The sequence below is a fragment of the Odocoileus virginianus genome, chromosome 22 (assembly GCF_023699985.2).
Source record: "Odocoileus virginianus isolate 20LAN1187 ecotype Illinois chromosome 22, Ovbor_1.2, whole genome shotgun sequence".
NCBI lineage: Eukaryota > Metazoa > Chordata > Mammalia > Artiodactyla > Cervidae > Odocoileus > Odocoileus virginianus.
The window spans coordinates 6,595,244-6,607,894 of NC_069695.1; the positions used below are offsets into that span (position 1 = coordinate 6,595,244).

The window sequence follows — 12,651 nt, forward strand, 5'->3', positions numbered from 1 at the left end:
AATAAGCATAGACTTTTCTGTTCCATTGTGTGCGAATGAAAGCCATGTTCTTAACTATTCACCTGATGTTGTTCAGTCACTGAGTCATGTCCAACTCTTTGCAACCTCATGGACTGCAGCACGCCAGGCTGTGTCCTCCACTATCTCCCTGAGTTTGATAAAATTCATATCCATGGGGTCGGTAATGCTGTCTAACCATGTCATCCTCTGCCGCCCCTTTTTATTTTTGCCTTCAGTCTTTCCCAGCACCAGGGTCTTTTCCAGTGAGTCTGCTCTTCACACCGGGTGGCCCTTTGGAGCTTCAGCATCAGTCCTCCCAGTGACTATTCGGGGTTGATTTCCTTTAGGATTGACTGGTTTGGTCTCCTCCCTGTCCAAAGAGACTCTCCAGAGTCTTCTCCAGCCCCGCAGTTTGAAAGCATGAGTTCTTTGGCACGCAGCCTTCTTTATGGTCCAACTCTCACATCTGTGCATGACTACTGGAAAAAGTCATAGCTTTCACCACATGGCCCTTTGTTGGCAAAGTGATGTCTCTGCTTTTTAATATGCTGTCTAGGTTTGTCATAGCTTTCCTTCCTAGGAGCACGCATCTTTTAATTTCATGGCTGCAGTCATTGTATGCATTGATTTTTTTTTTTTTTTTTTTTTTAGCCCAAGGGATTAAAACTGCTTCCGCTCTTTCCCCTCATGTTTGCCATGAAGTGATGGGACTGATACCTTCTATCTTAGTGTTTTGAACATTGTGTTTCAAGCCAGCTTTTTCACTCTCCTCTTTCACCATTTTTGCTCACAGAAGTTACTTTGTTTAATACAAGCCTATGTAAGTTTTGTTTGAAAGTTTTAATAAGGGGGATCGTAATTTTGGGTTGTTTGACTAATCAAGGAAATGTGTAGGATTGTAATAAAGTAGAATTGAGGGATAGTAGAATTATTTCTAACTGGGCTTGCCGAATCACAGATGACGTCACAGTTGCAGTGACATTCTACCTGGGATTGGAGGATTTAATAGTTTTATGATAGGCAGAATATTGGTTATGTTCACCCTTCCTCCTGGAAAGACATAGCTGGAAGTCAAAGCTACATGGTGTATTTTTGGTGACGTTGAGTTTAGAATGTGGGGTGTCTTGACGTCTGGTAGGAAAAAGTCAGGAAAAAGTACTTGAACAGTTGGAAGGTTTTTGATGTTTTACTAAGACGGAAAAGCTGTTGTGCCAGCATTGAAGAGTCTCTGAGTGTTTGGAACTTGGTCCTGGCTGTGTGCCCTGAACACTGTGGCCTTCTAGCCGGAAGATGAGTTGCTGGGTAGACAGTGATGCTGTGCAGATGATGCTCCAGAGGATCAGGTTGGGGGGTGAAGATTGCAGCGGCCAGAGGTGATTCAGTTTCAGACAGTGTTGAGGGTCGTGTGCTGTTTTATTCCGTGATACTGACCATGTTTGGACATCTGGACTAGAATGGGAGTTGAGTTCGTTTACACATAAGCGTATATTCTCTCCTCCGCTGGGTTCTGGTTGCTCTCTGCTTCCTTCTATTCTGTTACATACTGGTCTTAACTGGCTGTTATCTTCATCTGTGGGCTGAATTCTATACCTTGAATTGTGTTTCAGGAATAGCCACGTCATATGATTGTGGAAAAAGAAGGTTGATACGATCTTCAGCTGTCTTGAGGTCTGTGGTGGCTGGTGGAGTCTGTGGCAGACTGGGGTGTGTTGCTTCCGACTTGACCCTAAGAGAAGTTTTTGCTATTCCTGGGAAATGTAAATTGCTTGGTTTTCCAGCCTTTTCTCTTTTGTCTCTGGGTTGAATTATTTTTCTTTTATTGTGGTCAGTTGGTGCAAGGTTAAGTTCTCAATATGACATGTTGGCTTTTTTGAGAGATTTTCTAGAGTTCTCACAGTTCTTTTCTGGTGTCATAGCTCACTGAAGTTTAGCACATTTGGTTCAGAAAATTTGTTAGATAAAACCTTGGGGTCTTCTTCCTCTAAATTTTTTCTTACAGTTCAGTGCCACATGGGAAATTTTTTTGTTTTTGTTTTAGGAAAGAGTTGTTTAGTTCGAGCTTCTGTATAATTCTGGCACTTTTGTAATATTCCAGCTTTGACAATTTTTTTTTTTACAAAAAGTAAGTTCTTGATACACTTCTCTCAGATAGGAGTTAGGCTCACAAAAGTCATGTAAGCATCATACAAACACATTTGTAAAAGTTTACCTTAGTATTTCTCCTTTTAGTAACATTAGGGAGCATTTATTATTGTCAGAATTCATTTTTTTTTTTCCTGAGTTCAAATCAGTAGCCCAAAGGTTATATGGATTACAGGTGGTGTGTGTGTGAGTGTGTGTGGTGTGAGTGAGTGGTGTGTGTGTGGGGTGTGTGTGGGCGTGTGTGAGTGTGTGTGTGTTGTGAGTGTGTGTATGTGAGTGAGTGGTGTGTGTGTATCTGGTGTGTGTGTGAGTGTGTGTGTCTGGTGGGTATGTGTGTGTCGTCAGTGTGTGTATGTGAGTGTTCGGTGTGTGTGTGTGTGGGGGTGAGAGTGTGTGTGTGTGTATGTGAGTGAGTGGTGTGTGTGTATCTGGTGTGTGTGTGTGTGTGTCATGAGTGTGTGTGTATGTGAGTGTTTGGTGTGTGTGTGGGGGGTGAGAGTGTGTATGTGTGTGTGAGTGTGTCGTGTATGTGTGTGTGAGTGTGTGTATATGAGTGTTTGGTGTGTGTGGGGTGTGTGGGAGTGTGTGAGAGTGTGTGTGTGTTGTGAGTGTGTGTGTGTTGTGAGTGTTCGGTGTGTGTGTGTGGGGGGTGCGAGTGTGTATGTGTGTGTGAGTGTGTCATGTGTGTGAGTGTGTGTATATGAGTGTTTGGTGTGTGTGGGGTGTGTGGGAGTGTGTGAGAGTGTGTGTGTGTTGTGAGTGTGTGTGTGTTGTGAGTGTTCGGTGTGTGTGTGTGGGGGGTGCGAGTGTGTATGTGTGTGTGAGTGTGTCATGTGTGTGAGTGTGTGTATATGAGTGTTTGGTGTGTGTGTGGTGTGTGTGTATGTGTGTGTGAGAGTGTGTGTGTGTTTGGCTGAGCTCCACGGCATGTGGGATCTTGGTTCCTCTGCCAGGGATCGAACCCGGGCCCCGTGCGGTGGAAGCATGGAGTCTTAACCGCTGGGCCACAGGGAAGCCCCTGAGTGTGCCTTAACCAGAATTGTCTCCATCAGAGCAGTTTGTTTTGAAGTGCTTTCTGGTTACCGTTGGCATTATGGGTGTGATAATATAGGAAAACAAGCCTTTCGGAAATCAGTCTGGAGCACGGGTGAAAGAGGAGCCGTTTGCGTGTGTGCGTTGCGCTCTGCGTGGCCCTTGGGTTGGGGTTCTGTCCGTAGTTGCTGCGTGAGTGACCAGCGGGATGACCTGTGTGAACATCTGTCATGTGTTCCAGCGGTGTATCTAGGGGTGGTATGGTAGGTGACAGCCACGCTATCTCTTTCTTTAGGAAGTTAAGAAATTCCTTTAAAACTTTTAGGATTTCTTTGGAAAAAAATAAACATATGTAAAGCCATGATGTGATACTAATTGGGAGCAGAAAGGCAGGCATGAAGAAAAGGTTTGTGTAGCGATCTGGGGTATATATTGTTGCCTTTTGTTTGCCAATTAATTAATTAATTGTTTGCCAATTAATGTTATCTTTCTTCTAGTCCGAGTGGTAAGAAGTTCAGAAGCAAACCTCAGTTGGCAAGGTATCTGGGAAATACTGTTGACCTCAGCAGTTTTGACTTCAGAACTGGAAAGATGATGCCTAGTAAATTACAGAAGAACAAGCAGAGGCTGCGGAACGATCCTCTCAATCAGAATAAGGTTGGTTAGTCAGACGAGTGCTGTTTCAGAAGTCTCCTTCATTGTTCTGTGTCACTGGAGTTTTGGTTGTCTGAATGTTCCCACTTTGGTTTTTTTTTTCCCTTCCTTCTCCCCCCTGCAAAGCATTTTGATTTAATAAATCTGATTAATTTTCTGGTAGTTGGCTTACAAAGAGAGAGAGCCTAAGTAAAGATGTTGAAAACAACATTTCAGTATCTCCCTAGGCCAATGTGTGTCACACTTCGTGCCCATTGGGACTGTTGACAAAAAATTTCTCCGTTGATGTTTATTGTCTCCTTTTTTTCCCCCCTTAAAATAGTTTGTGTTGCCCATAAAGAGGCAAAATTTTATTGTGGTGCTAGTACCCTTACTTAGCATATGGTTTCCCTTTTAATATTTAGGATTAGGATTTGAGAAAGAACAGTTTTTATTTTGACTTTTTGATGGTGTTGGAGAGTAATATTCCTTAGGAATAATATTCACATTCTAATACTGTGATTGGAGATTTTTCCATTAGCTCTTACTCTTAGTGAGTTGCTTAGTTGATGATTTATCATATAAGAATTTACATGAGTAGCATTTGAATTATGCCAACTTAATTGTATTAAAGCCCCCAATATCTTTATAAGGAAAGTGCTGCAGCTCCCCTTGTCCCCCAAACAACTAATCTTATAAACCTTTTTTATTTTCTCCCCAGTTTTTTTCCCTCTAAATTTCAGAGAAACACGTGTGTATGTGTTACCACACAATTGTCTCCCATTGACCGTGAAAGTGGTGGAGGGAAAAGGAAGGACTTTTCTTCGTAGGGACATGACTGGTGTAGGCCTGCGTGCCCCCTGGGAGCGCTGCATTCGCTTGAGGACCCGGAGCCCACGTGTTGGGGGGTGGGCCGTGGCTCCAGGCAGGCGTGCATTCATGTTCTGGCTCTGCCTTTTCCTAGCTCACACAGTCACTGGCACCTTGATTAACCTCTGATGGCTTCAGGTTTCTCATCTGTAAACTTACGATCATAAGATCTTTCCCTTAGCATTGTTGTGAGCAGTAAATAGGAGTTTCCGTGAAGTCACCTAGCATGTTCCTTTCCTTTTCCTGTTATAGCTTCCTGAGCACCAAGCTGCCTCGGTGAACAGGTGGCCAGGATGGGAAGCTTTCTGACCCAGCCTCCCTCCCTCCTCGCCTTTTACTTTTCCTGGAGACTATGGGGTCTCTGCTTCATATCCCTCTTTTTTCCAGAATTTAGCTCAGCAGTTTTTTGTTTTTTAAAGAATAACTTGATTTCTAAGGGCCTCGTGTGGAGGTGAGGATGCACTCCTCACGTACTGCATTAGTTACTTGGCCTGGCTTCCAAAGGGGCAGGTTCCTCGTTCAGAAAGGCAGAGCTGGAAAGGGATGCTTGGAATTGCCTCCGAGTTGCCTACCTGACTCTGGTGTCGATGGTTCTGAAGGTGTTCAGGGGGCTGGGATATAGTGGGAGGAGTAGGGGTGCTCAAGTTAGGACCTTGAGTGTAACTAGGGTCACTAGTAACTAGGTCACTAGTGTAACTGGGGGTGAAGCTGTATGATTTCAACTTAAATCTTGATTCTGGGCTTGTTTTGCTTTTTAAATGTAAGAGGAAAAATTAAGATATATTTTTCTGAAACTGCCTTTTTAAGGCTCTAAACAGTCCTGGGCATCTATTGGAGGGGCTTAAATATTTATGAAATGAACAGAATGCTTCCAGAGCACCCCGTTGTTACCAGAATCACAGTTCAGCTGCACTCAGTGTAATGTGAAGATGTACCTCCTGCTAGTTACGGTTCACTACAAACCTAAAACTAATTCATCTCTTTAGTTTGTGTGCACCTTTCCGCTCTAGCTGCGCTGGACCGCTCGTCATCCTGCACCGTGGCATGTGCTTTCAAGACTCTGCTTGCTCATGTGCTGTTTCCTCTGCTTGGAATGTGCTTCCCCCCTCCCCCTCCATCTGGTGACCTGCTCCTCATCCGAGGCCCAGCTCCATTATCTCCATCTCTGTGAAGCCTGCCCTGCACCCTCCGCCCGGAGCCGGGCCCTCCTCCCGCAGGCCTGCCCGTGCTCGGCCACGGGATCCGTGGCTGTCGGGTTGCTGCAGCTAGACTGTGAGCTCCGCGCGGGCAGGGCCCATGGCTCTCGTTTTGCTTTGTTTTGGTATATATATATAATCCAAAGCCTGGCACACGGTAGGTACTTCATAAATGTTTGCTGAATGTTTATTTATTATTCACTTCATTCCAGAAGTTTATAGTGGCCGTAAATGTTGATTGAATAAATTAATACACTGTACATATTTTGGAAATGCCTTTTGTTAATCATTGTTTTCTCAAAGCACTCTGTCTGAATTTTGGGGCCCTGATCTTATTTTTGCATCTGATTTTATTTTCGTTATGACAGAAAATGTAGTTTTTCCTTTTTTTCTAAGTAAGCTCCCTTTTGGAGTAACACGAACATTAAATATCTCTGTAAAGCAGAAAACATATTTGTGGGTTATTAATAACTGTACCAGGTCTTTTAAAAGTAATCAGTATAGAGAAAGTTGAGAGATATAGAGATTTAAGGAGATTTAAACAGGAATCTGAGGTAGTGTTTGGCTTTGTAGGCAGATTGTGAAACTGGCTGAAGTTCATTAATTGCATTAGTATTTTTTAATATTCACTAGTTTTATTTTTTAGATTCCACATATAAATGATAGCATGCAGTATTTGTTTTTCTCTGTCTCACTTTTTTCACTTAGCATAATGCCCTCCAGATACATCCATGTTGTTGCAGTGCCAAAATTTCATTCTTAAAATTATAAAAAAAAATTTTTTTTTATGACCAAGTAGTATTCTGGGGTGTGTGTGTATGGTGTGTGTGTCTATGTGTACATTTATATATCAGATCTTCTTTCTCCATTTATCTGTTGACAGACACTTCAGGTTGCTCCCATGTCTTGCTTACTGTAAATAATGCTGCTGTGACCATTGGGGTGCATGTATCTTTTCAAATTAGTGCTTTTATTTTCTTTAGCTACATACTCAGGAATGGGATGTTTTTAAAGACTCTTATCTTGAAAAAATTAGAAATGTAAAGAACAATATAAACTTTGAATTATAAACAATACAATTATAAACAGTATAAATTATAGTTTATATTGACTTGTATATTGATTTTAATATATCTTTTGTATCAGAGGGGAATTTACTGAGTGAATATCTTCAAGTATGTTTGGAAAGATACCTTTTGAAGAACTTTAAAAATGATTTTTAATTCTTTTAGAATTGGTGGGTACAGTAGAGTGGAGATTGTCTTTCAGTTGATATTTACTAAGGCTTTTGGGGCACCTCTTCCTGTTTGTCTGAAACTCAGTCTCAACCTTACCCTGGAAATCTGTTCCATTCTTGATTACATTGTACCTTATTGATTTTCTTGCCACTCTCATAATTATTTCCAGCCCCTACTTCCATCTCTTTAGTTGATAAAGTCAAAATAACCAGTTTATTACTGAAGATATTCCATTTGGTTAAAGGAAAAAGACTAGAGAGCGATTTGGAAGTCATCAACCTCGAGCTGATTTTTTGAAGTCATGAGTGGCTTCCTCGGAGCTCACTCAAAGGGAGGAGTCATAGGAGGGCAACACTGTTAGTAGCAGTTTTTGTGATGATGGAGATGTTTCAGCCACCAGTCACACGTGGCTTTTGAGTGCTTGAAAAGTGCCTAGTGTGGTTGACTAACTGAACCTGTAGTTTTATTTAAAGTTTTAATAGCCACATGTGCCTAGTGGCCACCGTATTGGACTGCTCGGTTCTGGAGTGTGCCTCTTAAAAAAGGCCTTTGCTTCAAAATCTAAATACTGTTTAGGTGTTTATGCAGGCTTTGTTTTTCCAAAGAGGAGATGTTTTAAGGTTTTAAGAGATAACAGTCCTTAACCTTTTAAGAAGGAAGTTAATTTCTTAAAGATACATTTCTTTAAAAATTAGAGAATAGTCTTAAGATAGAGAAGAGTATGGTGATCCTCAGTGCATGATATATTTAAAGAACTTTAGTAGCTTAGTTTTCTTGCTAGAAATTTATTTTAATGTTTCAGATGTGTAAATATTAAACTGAATTCCTGTGTTTCTAGCTCTTAATAACACTGAAACATTTATGAATTAAATCTACAAAACTAGTAAAATTCAAGTTCCCTAACATTAATGTGACATATATTTTACAGCTTGCTCACAATATGGATCTGGTATGGAACAAATTATATTTCACCCTGACCTGTCAATGTTGCTAATACCTTGGAAAGACTCAGTTCTTTCATCATATTTCTCTAGTCACGCAAACTGGATGCATTTGAAAATAGCATTATGGTCTCTTGAAGGAATTTATTGTAGAAGGCTGCCGTTATTTCTTGTCACGAATTACCTGGTTTGTGGTTGTATACTGGGCTTCCCTGATGGTTCAGTGGGTAAAGAACTTGCCTGCCAAGGAGAAGACGTAGGTTTGGTCCCTGGGTCAGGAGTATCCCCAGGAGAAGGAAATGACAGCCCACCCCAGTATTCTTGCCTGGGAAATCCCAGACAGAGGAGCCTGGCATGCTGCAGCCCACGGGGTCACAAAGAGTGGGACACGACTGAGTGACTAAGCATGCGTGGTAGTCTGCTATTGTGACTGTAACCACAGATTAGATTCTGTGCGGTTCTGTCCTAAGTGCTCAACCACATCATCCAGCAGGTGATTTGCTCTAATTATCTTCAACACAATAATAATAACATTCTTAAAGACAGCTAATATATCTTGGGGGCAATAGCGTTGCACATTGAGAAACTTCAGTGAGTTGGTGGTGGTGCTGGGAATCAGATTAGGTGTTGGATGTAGAGTGGGTACCATTTGGGAAAAGTGGAGGCTGGAAGCAGCGAGAGGAGTTAGAACAGTTTAGTCCAGAGAATGAATGAGGGCCAGGAGGTATAACAAGGTGTGAGACTCAAACAAGACAAGTTAGTACATGAGTCCCTGATGATTGTAGAGCATGGGAATTGTTGATGCCTGCTCCAGTTCTGGGTTGAGTCCCCTGGGACAGTGGTTGATGGGGAATAGGGCAGGAAGAGCAAGTTTGGGGAGAGGGTAGGTAAGGAAGACTGAGTTAAAATACTCTTATTTCTTGGATTCTGAAAGATCTCGTAGACTTCCAGGGATTCCCGGGTCACGCTTTGAGAACTGTCATAGGGGTTTGCGAAACATTGAGATGGCCCATTGTAGGAGCAGATAGAAAAGTACCTTGTCACATTGTACGCAGTGGATAAAAAATTAGCTATGTGGAGAGTAAGAAGGAACTTCCAGCAAGGTAGTAGGAGAGTGAACAGAATGTGGGATTGTAACAGCCTAGGAGAGGTTTTTTTTGTTGGATGCCGTGGATAGCTTGAGGAAGATAACGACTTTGTAGTATTCACTGGATTTTCAAACAAGTCACCTGGTGACTTAGATATAACCAGCATCGGCAGGGTAGAAGGACCACAAGTCAGGTTTGGAATGCCAGAAACTTTCTGGGAAACCAGAAATTAGGAGCAAAGATGTAGCCTGCTGTTGTAAAAGTTAAAAAATTTTTTATTTAATCTTACTTGATTGCGACTTGCACACATGGTGGAAAGGAGATTCCGTGAGGAGCATCTCTCTCCTCTTTGAGTCTGTCGGGCTCAGCCTCTTTCCTAGATTAATTTATTGTCAGCCAGTTTTGTTTTTATACCCTTTCAGAGCTTCTGTGCGTTTGCTGAGCATGTATGCATATGTGCATTTTTCTGCCTCCGTCCTCATAAAATGGTTAGACTGCTCTTGTGAAGTTTAAATGTGAGACGGAGGAAAGAGGACAGTGTTTGGAAAAGAAGGCACGATCACAGACCGGTATCGTGTTGTTTTTCCCTTAGGAGATGAAAGAGACCAGCTTGGAACCGGTAGAGTCAGGAAGATCTCTAACCTGAGAGTGCACACTTCAGGATGCTCTCCAGGAACCTTTAAATGAAATATTTTCTATTGTTTTTTCCAAAGGAGAAAGTCTTCACCAATTTCTCAAAGGAGAATGTAACTGAAAAAGTTAACTACTGTTTTACAACAGGAGAGGGAGCAAGGCTTTGGCAAAAAATGTTAAGGATCAGCTCACTTGCTGTAGCTCAGGTTAGACCTTTGTTTAACTGATGAGGAATTTTTTCAGGTATTGAAGTAGCACCTTAGTGGGGTGATTTATTTCAGAACTAGGGACCCCATTTCACCTAAAGGGCCCCGTGATAGGATCAGTCTGATTACCAGCTCCTGATATTGTGGTAAGATCTCGTTGGCTTCCACCTTCCTAGTATCTTTTCATCTAAACCAAAAATAGAGATCCTGTTCCTTCCATAAAACATGCCTGGCTGACAGGAAGGTAGCTAAAATCTTTTCCAAAGGTGCTGGTGCTTTTTCCATCATTTATTAAGCCTTTGTTGAACAGAGTGGCTTCTGGTCTCTCTGTTGGATACATTGGGGGCGGGAAGGAGAGAGAGTAGATCACAGATGATGAATCCAGCATTTCTAGGCCTTGAAGTCCTTACGGGGGATTACTGACATCTCACTTAAGTGTGGGCCACTCTTAAGTGCAGGTTTTTGTTCAGTTGAAATAAAATGGACAGCAGCAGAAGTGAGGCGCGAGTAGCTGGTTCAGCAGTACAGTGAGGAATGGTGGTGGCCTGGACGCACGTGCTGATAGAAGAGCAGGGGTCCTCGTCTGGTTCTGGATGTGGGATTGACAGGACTCTCTAATGGACTGCGTGTGAAAGGTGACAGAGAGGACTCAAGTGTGAGCCCTTAGATTTTAGGTAGGTTGAGTGACTAGGTGAATTGGGTTGTCATCTACTGAGATTGCCTTAGGAAAAAATTTATATGGGTGAATACAGTGAATTCAGCTTTGAGTGTACAGAGTTTGAGATGCTTATTAAACATCCAGATGGATTTGTCACGTCATGTGGGTGTACTGATTGAGAGGTCTGAGCTGTAAAGTCATTGGGTAGAAAGTCACGTAGGTAGTTTTTCAAGTAATGGGCCTGGAGATTATAGACAGAAGGATCCAGAAGAAGGCTCTGATAAAGCCCAGTGATTAAAATTGAACTAGAGTAGAAGGAATCAGCAGAGGGGATTGTGAAAAGCAGGAGAGACACGGGAGAGGAGAATATTTCAAAAAGGAGAATGGTCAGTTACATTGATTGCCACTGAAACATTGAATGGAGGAAGACAGAAATTTCCATTGAGTTTGGCAGCAGGAAGGTCATTAATAACCTTGATACCAGTGGTTTCAGGGAAAGGAGAAGCCAGATTGGATTGGGTTGAAAGTGAATGAGAATTAAAGTTGCTCATTGTGGACAGTTCTTTGAGTAAATTTTCTTGACTAGGAAGGAGAATCACTAGATGGTAGATGAAAGGGATGCTGGTTCGGTTAATTTCCCATTTTAAATACTGTGGAAAGGTAAGAATGGGGCCTGTTGCACCAGTGGAAAACCACAGAAGTTTAAGCACATTGACAGTGTAATGACGCTGATGGATCATGGAATCTATACTGGTTGGGGAGGAGTGTGGAAGAGGTTTTGAAAGAGTAAGAAAACAGGTCAGCCAATGGGCAGGGAGTATTGATGGGTTCGAAGAACCTGGAGGGCAGTCCTCAGTGAGTTATAAGGGCAGGAAGTAGAAATTGGAAGGTCGGATGCTTGCCTGAGATATTGGGCACGGTATAGTTACCAGTGTAGACAAGCCTGTGCCTCTAATGTTAGGTGGGTGAGTCTGGGTAGAAGAACATGTCAGAGGACTCAGGATGTTGGGTGGATTATCCACGTGGGTATTGAGGCCTCTAAGAATGTAGACCAAGAGCTGGGTTGGGGAAGAAAACATGAAACTGAAGCTAAAGTCTTCAGTGAGTAAAGGAGAAATCAGGGAGGAGGGCGGAAAGTCAGACGCTATGAACTTCAGGGGAGCTCTGCTTTGTGAAGGAGGAAAAACAAATGATGTGAGAAAGTAATGGGGAGAAAGGAGGGAACCCACACCACTTACTGGGCCTTAGAAATGTGGTTGTCAGAGAGGAAGAGGGGGAAAGCCTTTATCTGGAAGAACTTCAGGGGAGATAGGATCTTTGAGGGATGGCAAGTTTAAGGAAGTCCAGGAACTGGAGAGAATGTTTAAAGAAAATATTGAGGATATAGGAGAGCCTGCTGATCAACCGCCCAAGAGTGTACAGTGCAAAGACTGGCAGGAGGAGTGAGAGGGGTAAGGTTAGGGTTTGGTTTTCAAACTCAGCTGGTAAAGAATCTGCCTGCAATGCGGGAGCCCTGAGTTCAATCCCTGGGTTGGGAAGATACCCTGGAGGAGGGAAAGGCTACCCACTCCAGTATTCTGGCCTGGAGGATTCCTGGGACTGTATAGTCCATGGGGTCACAAAGAGTTGGACATGATGACTGAGCGACTTTCACTTTATTTCACTTGTCCATGACTAGAATTTTTAAGATGTGAGACAGTGGGATAGAAAATAGTGCACATCCCATTTAGTAAGGTTAAGTAGTTAGGTGATTTTTGTGATCTGTACACCCTTGTGTGTACTGAGGCATGATTTAAAGTGTATATTTCTACTCTTAGTTGAAGTCAAAAAAGTTTGAGGGCCACTGAACTACAGGGTGGACGTACAGAATATTACGGAGATGAGTACTGCATGATGACATGTGATCTGGGGGACTTGGCTGTTTGGTTATTATGAAGATAGGATGTGGGGTATGATGGGATTAATTTTGATAATTGCTAGAGCAGAGTATACAAACATTTCAAATATTATTATC

General features: G+C 42.4%; 1 protein-coding gene across 2 annotated transcripts in view; it reads left to right on the top strand.

Annotated features, from left to right (window-relative positions):
* The window catches only part of MBD2 (methyl-CpG binding domain protein 2), a 66,369-nt gene that overhangs the window by 12,914 nt on the left and 40,804 nt on the right, over positions 1–12,651 (top strand). The window contains exons 2-3 of one of the 2 annotated variants that reach the window (XM_070452510.1): positions 3,672–3,831; positions 5,688–10,960. In XM_070452510.1, the coding sequence (XP_070308611.1) occupies positions 3,672–3,831; positions 5,688–6,056 (529 nt within the window). In that variant the 3' untranslated portion in view covers positions 6,057–10,960. Of the gene's footprint in view, positions 1–3,671; positions 3,832–5,687; positions 10,961–12,651 lie in introns of those variants that run through there. The other variant, XM_070452509.1, reaches the window with a different exon arrangement.